The following is an 11,139-nucleotide window of genomic DNA, read 5'->3' as shown; positions in this document are numbered from 1 at the left end:
CACTCCAATTTCAATGCATATTCTGGAATGTAGAACTCCATAGAACTACAAAATAATGGAAGTCTTATTAATATGATTTTACAACACTGTTTGTAAGACCTGTAAATGTGGTAAAATTACTATTTACAACTAAGACCAACGAAAAAAATAATTTCATTCTGGGAAAAAAAAAAGTTGAGATTCTGAAATGTACTAGTGAAGAATGGAAACGAGATCTTTCTTAGCATGAAACAAACCCTTCCATGCTTAACTACGTTAAAAAGGAAAAATAATCTGTTTTTGGCAAATTATGCAGATCCTAAGTATCACCTGCCTAAAAAAAAAAAAAAAAAACAATTGCCTAAGCTTTTCCTCCTCCTTTGTCTAAAATTCATCTTAATCTCTTTTATTCAGAGCTGTTCCTCTGTCCCTTCATTACCAAATATTGCCCACATGCATCTCTCAACAACTCCTGTTTCGAGACAATGATAGTCTGGGACACATAAAAAGCATTAATGTAGATGAGAGATATATACTAAAACAGTGAGTTAAAATCATTGCTGAAGGTGCCTTACAAAGATTTCAAATCTTTTGCTGTTTGCTGGCTTATCTCTATTGTACATGAAAGTAAGTTACAAAACTAAGGATCTTTCAAAGCTGCAGTCTTTAACTAAGGGTCTTATCATACACAAAGCATGAAAATGTAGAGCAAATGAAAAAAAAATTGGGCCCTTCCATACCTAGGGGAATTGTTCAATAATGGACAACAATAATAAGCAGAAAATAGACTAAAAACCTTTCTAAAGACTGTAATTAAAAGGCAGGGAAGCTTCTTAAATTATGTATCCTTAATCACAATAGTTTAGCCCCTATCTAAGCTGACCCAAAGTTAAATTAGGTCCTATGTAAACAATGATATGCCATGCACACTACCATGAAAGCCACAACTATCGCTAAGTTTTACTTCCAGTGAGACATCCTTAAGACAGGGAGAGTCCCTGCAGAATTGCAGACTTTGCAGCTGCCTAGAAATTATTCTGCAGACAAATCAGAAATGCTTCCTCTTTCTCTCGTGCACAGAACAGCTTTTTGTTCATAAAGTTAGTGTACACCGCATTCCCAGCTGTTTTAATAACCTGTTTCATGTCAAGCTCCTGTCACCCTGGCCTCCGCAGCTTCCCCCCATCCTCATTACTTTCCCTTATACAAGTCTATCAAAAATGCTAGGAATGTGCATATTAATGTACATGTTCTTCAGTCCTCCCTTCACCTCTCCTTCCACGTATATACGGGGGGAGGGAAATTATGTAATTTGTTTATGCTTGGTGTTGTCAGATTGGGTTTTAAAAATTCTCTTTGATCTTGTGTTCAAAACAGACATGATCTATTCACTAAACCACTAGCAAATTTACATACACTTTTAAATATGATTACAGGTATTACATAAATTAAGGTATTGATTGTAAAACATCCAATTACTCATTGCAAGAAAGGCTTGTTCTCCTGCCGCCCCACCCAAGCACATTATTAAGGAGAAAGGATACAAATCTGGCCTGCGGGTTCACTGCTCTGGGCTGTGATCCTATCAAGCCTCGGAACCTAATGAAGCCTGGGCTAGGTCAGTACTTGGAAATCCCCCACCCAAAACAAATCCTGCCGTCCCACAAAGCAGTGATGGTGACTCAGTAGGCAGCATGTGCCTCACTGAGTCAGTATCAAACCAGTGTCTCATCAGCAGAACTACAAACTTTTCAAGAAAAATCAGACCTATGTATATGTGGAGAATTGTCAAAGGAATTTAAAATTTGAAGAAGCATCCCACTTTCTTCCTGACAGAAGGCAGAAATATTAAATAATTTCCCAGGCAAAAAACAGCCCAATTGCCATCGAACCAGAGACACTGTATCCAACTGGAAGAAAATTAATAAAATATACATTTCTGTATTTTCATATCAATGATTAAATGAGAGGCTGAAAGGGTCAAGTGCAGAGCTGCTTTCTGTTCTGCATTTTCTGTGTAGAGTGTCACCGAATAGAAATATTTCCAGAAATTAATGTTGTGGTTTATATTTTTAAGATACTTCTCACAGCAATCCTTTCCCATTTTCTGGTCTGCAGAACGTGACATTTTTCTTTTCATACATAATTGATGGTTCTATTTCACAGCTGTTTGCTCCGACATCTTAGCTACCGTATTCTAGCATCATTTTATGCTGACTGATGGCGAAATATAGGAAAAGTCCACACTGCCAACATCAGAACATACATCCAAATATCCTCATTTATCTTCATAATAATCCTGAACGTCAATCACATTTAACAGCCTCAGAAATCTGGGTTGTTCAGCCAATTGTTATTATCTTTTCAATTTAGCCCTATTACACAGCTCAGTCACCAAGCCTAGCCCACAGAAATACTTATTTAATCTCTCCAGAATTGGCATGTGAAAAGAACAAGAGGCTAGAAAGGAGGTTAGTGAAACAACACTGAGCTGCAGTTGTCTACTGACAGGCAGGTTTTACAAAGATGTACTGCTCAAGTTCACACAGTCAATGCAGACCCCACTGCAGTCTAGTAATTGGACTGGTGTAATTGTAAGATGGTTACATACATGGATCTTTCTCCCAAACTGTGTTCCTTACATGTGGGTACTCTACATGACAAGCAGAAAGTCTTAGTGTACTTGGTCCCCGAACACTCTTGGGGTCTTCAGAAGAATGCAGACTCCACGAAAGCTGCTGAAATACATGAGCACTAATATTTTAATCATCTGCCACCCTGAACTCCTCCTCTACAAGTCTATCTAAAACTCATCCTAACACTAACCATGAGAAATTAGTTCATTCTACTTACAGAAATCTAAAGGTAAGTATGGACAGAATACCCATGGCATTGGCCATGCACAACCTCACAGAAAAGTTTGTGTAAAGGCACATCAACACTGTGCTTAAAAAAAAAAAACAAACCCACAAACAACAAAAAAACCCACAAACACCCCACTGTTTTGCAAAGCACTCCAGGTCTAGACGCTGAAAAACCCACAATATGCAGAAAAAAAAAAACATTAAGAAATTAAGCCCAGAGTTACAAAAAAAGTTTAGATATGTAAAGACAGACTTGGGCTTGTAAACAGAAAATTCAACTTCTTAAACGATGTTGGTTCTCAAGGCTGGAAGGTATTTATGCCAGATATTTAAGCTTCCCTCACAACTACATTTCTTGAAAGGGTTCGGTCTTGAAAAAGGTGAACATCTCAGCATCTCTTTCAAGTCTAAACTGTCAGCAAAAACCATAGCACATCAGGCTCTACACAAAATGTAGCAGCAACCACTGCTTTGACTCAGAACAACAGTTCAGCTGTTAGAACATTAACCTAGGAGAGGGAAGATGCGGATTTCATTACCTCTCTGCCTGAGGGGATTCAAACTAACATGTCCCACTGTGGGGAGAAGACTCCATCTACCAGGCTGCGGGCTGGGCTGACAGGATTCTCCACCTCTTCTGTTGAAGCGGTACCACTCCTCACAAAATAATTAACGATTCATTGGATGAAAGAAAGAGAGCATCAGTGAGCATGACTTTTTAACTTCACAGTCGTGCTCAAGCTGCCGAACAGTCTGTTTTCTATACTAACAATGGTGAGATAAAGTATGCATTAAACAACACATCTTTGGAGTAGGAGTTGGAAACTAAGTCTCTCTTCTGGGAGGAATCATGCAGCACACCAAGAAAGGGAAGTCTGCTCAAGAACATTGTCATTCATTGTTTTATAGTGTGCTTCTCCTAGGCTTTCATATTTCTCACTGCTTTTTCCTTCTTTAAAGACTATCAGCCAGCAGCAAAGTAAATTATAAGAACAAAATTTTCAGTGAAAAAGCATGAAAATAGAATTTTCCCATCCCGTACCTGTTTTCCATTAAAATTATATTTTTCAGTAAGTAATGGGGACTTACTGAAAGAAAAAATGAACAACAAAAAAAAGTTGAACATCAAAGTTCTATGATTAACACCTGCTTTGTTCATATTTACTTTTAAGAAAAAATAAAAAGCAATGCCTTATTCTCTACTCAACAATGCAGAAAGTATTTGAAATGCTACAGTCAAATTAAGATTGGTATTAGAATTAGTTTTTCCAAGGTAAAATGTGTTACTTCACTACTTTTGCTCTTACAACTTTGCTAGATATCACATTAATATAGCATAAAGTATTATATGCAAGTTAAAGACTAAAGACAAGGATGCTAACAACATGAGTTTCAGAATTAGAGTTATTTTGGGATGCAAGCATTCTGCTTTTGAGATTTCAGTTATTGTTGTAAATATATATGTTACATATACATACTGGTTTTTGGCTGGGATGGAGTTAGTTTTCTTCATAGCAGCTCCCGTGGTGCTATGTTTTGGATCTGTAACCAAAACAGTGTTGATAACACAATAGTGGTTTAGTTATTGCTGAGCAGCGCTTACGGCCTTTTCTGTTTCTCACTCTGCCCCAAGAGCGAGTTGGTCAGGGGTGCATGAGAAGCTGGGAGGGAACACAGCTGGGAGAGCTGACCCCAACTGACCACATGACACACTGGTCAGCAATAAAAGCTGGGGGAAAGGAAGAAGGGGAGGGACGTTAGGAGTTACGGCATTTGTTTTCCCAAGTAACCGTTATGGGAGATGAAGCCCTGCTTTCCTGGAAAAGGCTGAACACCTGCCTGCCGATGGGAAGTAGTAAACGAAGGGACTTTTTACAAGGGCATGTAGTGATAGTGATAGGACAAGGGGTAACGGCTTTAAACTGAAAGGGGGTAGATTTAAATTAAATATAAGGCAGAAATTCTTCACCGTGAGGGTGGTGAGGCACAGGAACAGAAGCTGTGGATGCCCCATCGCTGGAAGTGTTCAAGGCCAGGCTGGGTGGGGCTTTGGGCAACCTGGTCAAGTGGAAGGTGTCCCTGCCCGTGGCAGGGGGGTTGGAGCTAGATGATCTTTAAGGTCCCTTCCAACCCAAACCATTCTATGATTCTATGATAATTCCTTATTTTGCTTTGCTTGTGTGCACAGCTTTTGCTTTACCTATTAAACTGCCTTTATCTCAGCTCATGAGTTTTCTCACTTTCACCCTTCCGATTCTCTCCCCCATCCCACTGCGGGGGACTGAGTGAGCGGCTGTGTGGAGCTTAGCTGCCAGCTGGGGTTAAACCACAACAATATATAATATAAATATTTATATGTATTCATATGCACATACATGGATGGAATACTCTAAATATTTCCAAGTTCATATCCTATTGGCATTCTAAGAATGAAGTAGCTTTGCAAAGTCAATAAAGGTGGATTAAATATGATTGGAAGATACCATATCAAATAGAGCATAGAGGGTGGAGTGCACTGCATCAGTGTTAGTTTTTTAAATATTTAATCAAAAAGCTGTTGTTATCAGGCCTGACCTTTAATCCTAATATTTTATTCAGCATTAATTCATAAGAGGTTCTGACTGTAATTACAATGTTCTAAAGAATTAAATGGTCACATCAGTTTACAGACGCTTCACAGTTTATGCATCCACAATGCATTTCTCAAAGCCTTTGGTACTTTGATTTGAAGGCAATTAATCGGTAATTCAGCAGTTACACATACCTTACTTAAATGTTCAATCCCATAGCTGTTGATAGGAATGAAAGAGACTCCACATCTCAGGATCAAAAGTTCATATAAAACAGGAAAACAAAAAAACTTGCTACTGTCAACAACAAGCTTCCTATTCTATGGCAAAACATTAGGAAGTAAGTCATATATAACTGAGGTTCTTCAGATACAGTCTTGTAAACACAGCACTCTTGATAGGTGGGCAAGTCAAACCCAAATTACACTTAGAAACTATAAAGGCAGGGGCTGGGTCCCTGTTTACATGAAGATAACAACATTTCATGTAAGACTACATAAATGTCAAAACCATCCTCAGTTCTTTAGAGAAATACCAGGAGGTATTTCTAAGAGGACACAGAATAAGGAAGAAAGGGAGTCTGGAAAGACAAAGGTTTTATAAACCAAACTCTAGCAAGGAGTTCTCCATACTGCACCTCATTCCGGGTAGATGAGGTTGTAAGGGTAAAGTCTTCTTCCTGGAAGACGGCTACATATGTCTTGAGTTAATCAACTCAAGGGCAAATGAGGGCAAAAAACCCAAATTGGCTTCAGACAGCAGCTTACATGTTTTCCAAAACAGAAGAGAAGCTTTTCACTAGCATCTCCAGAAACTTCCACTGAGTAGAACACAGTAAGTTATCAGGCAGTAGAACCAGTGCCTGGTCACACTGTGAAGGAGCTTGGAATTGAACGATATTGGACAAATTTTGAATAGCGGTGGTCTTCAAAGGAAACACTACAAAAGAAAGTATGAATGAGTGATCAACTCTGAACATCTATGACCTCACCTATCGCAATTTTTTTGCATATTTTATACCCAGCCAGAGTTTTGTCATCACATATTAATCCATCAGAATTTAGATGAGAGAGAAAAATCCTTGGAAGGAACCAGAAACGGCATTCCCCTATATTTTGAAGATGTTAAGCAGTACTTTTTATCTTCTCCTTAAACTGTTGTTTACCCAAGACTGTAAACAGTCTTGGTATCATCTACAGCCTGCTAAGCCAAGCAGCCATGAAACATTTATTTGTTAAGCAAGAACACATTTGACAAGACACAAGTCACAAAGATGCCACTATGGAGAAGAGATTTTCAAAAGATATCCCACATGTAGGTCCCCCAATCCAAATAATTCCAAGATACAGTTTGGGGGAGGGGGGGGCTGTGTGTGTGTGTGTGACGTGAGGGGGGTGTTGGTTGTTGTTTGGTTTTTTTAAACTTACTCAGGGGTGGAGAACAATGACTGAAGTTAACTGATCTGTTCAGTATCTACAGGGAGTCAGTGTATAAACATGAAATTATAGACTGCAAAGGTGTCCTTTTTTTTTTTTTCTTACAATAAATTCTAGCCATTCTTTACCTCTTGGTTTTATTTTCAGTAAAAAACTTCATTCCACAAAGAATGGGTCCTTTCTTGGCCGCCGCCCCTCCCCCCCCCCCAAAAAAAAAGAAAAAAAACACATAAAGTGCCAGAATGAACAGACATGGAGAAAATAAGCTTTCACAAGCATTAACTCGAACCGAAAGAAATGAGACAGTAGCTAGTTTTCAATACCTATTCAAGATTTAGTTCTATGATGAGATGGAGATCGAGGATGTCAATTCCTTTCTTTTTAAACTCCACAGTTCAGCTATGAGTTGCCTACACAGAGCTCCTTACCGAACTGGAGTCTAAATACAGCAATTAGCAATCAAGCAAACATTTTAACATTCCAGAAAGATTAAGACAGATTCTAATGGCACTGCTGATCTATGTCTAGTTCTGCATACCACTCAAATCAAGGCTACTTTAATAATGAAAACATGACACAGAACACCAAGTTTGCTTGCTCAGCATTTATAATCATGCCCACCTCATTTTTACTAATAAATCTAACTAACTCAGAAATAAAAGTTTTAGTTACACACAAAATCATGTTGGGTTCAAGCAAATTTTCTTCTGGAATCAAAAGCATGTTTGGAGATATTTTAGAGTTAAAATATTTTGATTGATATTCCTGTGACTTGTTAAAAAATAGAGCTCTACTACATCTAAAACAAAACAAGTCAAACAGACAATTTACTGTTTGCCCACAAATGACTCAATCTTAGGAGAGAGAGAAAGTAAGCCTATTGTTGTCCAGCACAGATCTAGTATCTTTCTGAAAATTGTAAAGGCATTAGTAGAACTAGGACAGTGCTTGACAGTTGATTTTAAGTTTTTAATTCCTAGTGAGCTGCAAAATTTTGCCATATTTGCATAAACATATTTCACAGCTTAGAATGTTCTTTGATAGCTCATATTTCAATATATTACTTCTAGTTCATTCACAACCTTTAAAATCACAAAAGCTATTGTTCTGGTTTCGCCTGGGATAGAGTGAATTTTCTTCCTAGTAGCTGGCACAGTGCTGTGTCTTGGATTTAGGATAAGAACAATGCTGATAACACACTGATGTTTAGTTGTTGCTGAGCAGCGCTTACGCTAGTCAAGGACTTTTCAGCTTCTCATGTCCTGCCAGCAAGAAGCTGGGAGGGGGCACAGCCAGGACAGCTGATCCAAACTGGCCAAAGGGATATTCCATACCATGTGACGTCATACTCAGTACATAAACTGGGGGGAGTTGGCCGGGGGGGGGAGACGTGCTGCGCAGGGACTGGCTGGGCATTGGTCGGCGGGTGGTGAGCAATTGCATTGTGCATCACTTGCTTTGTATATTATTATTCTTATTACTATTATTATTATTATGATTTGATTTTATTTCAATTATTAAACTGCTTTTATCTCAACCCACGAGTTTTCTCACTTTTACTCTTCCAATTCTCTCCCCCATCCCACCGGGGGTGGGGGGGGAAGTGAGCAAGCAGCTGTGTGGTGCTCAGTTGCCGACTGAGGTTAAACTGCGACAGCTATTTACATAGAAGGTTATTAAATGGTTATGATTCTTTTATTTTCAAAAACAGTTTATGCAAAATGATTGGAAGCATAAAAAAAAAACTTCACAGCATATAGTTTTAAATATATATTAAACAATAAAAAACCGAAACTGCCAGTGAACTAAAATAGTGCTCAAGCTTTGCTTCCTAACCTGACCCTAAAGGACTATATTTAACAGTCAGAGCATCACAACTGACATTGCCATGCAACAAAATGCAAGAAAATTGGCTTGGCATACAGAAAAACAGCAGAATTATTTTATGCACATACAAGCTTCTAATTCTGACATAAATGTCTCTCATATTCACAGTATGAAGATTTTTCCAGCAGTGTCTCCTGATGCTGGATGCTCAAGATGAAGGAAAAAGTTTCATGTACGCTCAACCATCCCTTACTTCCTTCGTCAGTACAGTATTCAGCAATGGGAAAGCACACAGACTTATGGAGATCATAGAGGTAATATCCCCGAAAGTACTGCCTCCTGTCAAGTAAAGCATTTTCTGCAGTCTACACACAGGGGGCTCAGAATCGGTAACCAGATATGAAAAAGGCAAGTGCTTAATGCATATTTCAGTGAAGAATACTGTGAATTTTGCCCCAAGGAGCACCTTTTCATGCTTCTAGGAGGAAATGAAGTCAGCTTTCCCAAATATGAGATGTATGCATGCTCCCCAAGAAAATCATAGCAACTGTCAGTGCTCATGAATCTAACCTTAAACTTCATGTGAAATCTTCACGCAATTTTAAACACCTTCTTAGTCACTGAATTGACATAATTATCCTTCAGTCTGTGTCCAGATCCACAAATAATCTTGTGGAAACTTGAAGTGGTAAGGTCTACGCAGCACAAATGTTAATATCCTAAAGACAGCTAAGCTTTTAAGTTCAGTTTGTTCTTGATTTGAGTGTGGTTTACAGAAAAGACTAGCCAATGAATCATCTGATTTAAATGAAAATCAGATTACTTTTGGTAAAAGCTTGGGACATGGCCTAAGGATGACCTTATCCTTCCAAAATATAATATGATAAAGTCCAGACACAAATATGTTTTTTCCCCTGTCCTCTGGGCTGATGTGATTACCATAAAAAAGACCTCCTATTCCCATTGACAATAGAAAAGAAGTTGTTAATCAGTAAAGTCACAAAGACAAAGGTCCAAGGAGGACCCAAATAGGTAGATGTTTACAGAAGTTGAAGGCAGGGGGGCAGGGTAGGAGAGAGAATGAGAACTTTCACTGTTTTGAACTGTGAACAATTCTAACAGGCAGCCCAAACGCTTTCAAGGCAATGAATAGTTACAGACACCTATAATTTAATTTGCATTTTGGAAGAGGAAAATAGCATTGTTTGTGCTGAATAATAAATCTTCTACTTTTTGCTGTGTACTTTAATAAGGAAGGATCCTTTCTACATCATAATAAATGCTTAGAGCAGGATTGGTTTTGGGGCGGGTTTATGCCAATCATCCAGTCAGCATTGAGACTAAGAGTAATTAGGTTAGATCCAAACACAGGTTATTCTAGTCGTTCTAGATTGAATCTGAAGGAGTTCTGAAATGGTGAAAAATGTATGATGTCTGGATATCTAGCCCAGCTAGCGCCGTTGTGGTATTTTTAATCAATTTTCATCTGATTTTATTCAGAACCATAAGTACAGAACGGTAAGCAACTGATATTGCTACAGACCGTAAGACAATGAACGCATATGCCCACAAACTACCAGGGGCTGAACGAGCCCAAGCCTCTCAAACGTTCCCATTTTTGCCACCCAGTACACATGCTTGCTTTGTGTGACACAGAGCTGTTCAGTGCCCAGTTGAGATCAGGATTCTGTCTACTTCTGACCCTGGACTTAGGCATACCTCTCAAGAGAACTTAAAAAATTTTTTGATCCCACTCAGAAGTGATTTTTTGGATGAAGGAATTCCCAATTGCTAACTGTGGTTTACTGAGAATTTCCTGAATCTGGCCTCACACCTCAATTATCCCTCTAAACTCTACCATGCTATTTGCCTGTCCACAATGGTACTTAACTAAATCCTTCTTCTGGCTCTACGTGGTATACAAGAAATTGCAGACAGTCAAGACATACACTTTACCCAAAATGCTTGTGCATTGAACCTAGGAAGTGAGAAAGAGTAGGGTATACTGAAGACCAGAACCCCAGCTATAATTAGCAGAAGGCTACTGCACAAGATGTAGGCCAGTTGTCAGTTATCTGACTACTCAGAAAACAAATCTCTTTATACCTTATGGGAAAAAAAAAGAAATCAGTCTTGGAAAAATGTTTAACTGCATTGGCGTGGTTTTATAATTTTCAATTAAAATAGCCATTCATTCAGCAAGCTAAAAACATGGTTGTCCAAACAGTCTAAGTAAATTTTACATAGGTTTACTTAAGCATGGTATGTTCTAGAATATTTGCAGCCAAAGCAATATTTACCTCCTCTCTTTTTTTTTGGACCCATTCCTTGTGCTTCTCTTCAGCTACCCTTTTCCTCCTTTCACATTCTTGCTTTTGCTTCACCTTCTCAAGCTGTATATTCATTTCCTAATTAAAGAAAAAGTATACATATTAAATCCGTGGTGACCATCTACACCAATAC

General features: G+C 38.5%; 1 protein-coding gene across 1 annotated transcript in view; it reads right to left on the bottom strand.

Moving 5' to 3' along the window:
* CCDC34 (coiled-coil domain containing 34) overlaps positions 1 to 11,139 on the bottom strand; it is a 25,431-nt gene that overhangs the window by 6,584 nt on the left and 7,708 nt on the right. Inside the window, exon 3 of the mRNA XM_009334521.1 lies at positions 10,977 to 11,084. Coding sequence (XP_009332796.1) covers positions 10,977 to 11,081 — 105 coding nt within the window. The 5' untranslated portion in view covers positions 11,082 to 11,084. The remainder of the gene's footprint in view (positions 1 to 10,976; positions 11,085 to 11,139) is intronic.

Source organism: Pygoscelis adeliae, unplaced genomic scaffold, assembly GCF_000699105.1.
Source record: "Pygoscelis adeliae isolate BGI_AS28 unplaced genomic scaffold, ASM69910v1 Scaffold171, whole genome shotgun sequence".
NCBI lineage: Eukaryota > Metazoa > Chordata > Aves > Sphenisciformes > Spheniscidae > Pygoscelis > Pygoscelis adeliae.
Note: the sequence above shows the minus strand (reverse complement) of the source record. Positions and strands in the feature narration are given on the sequence as shown.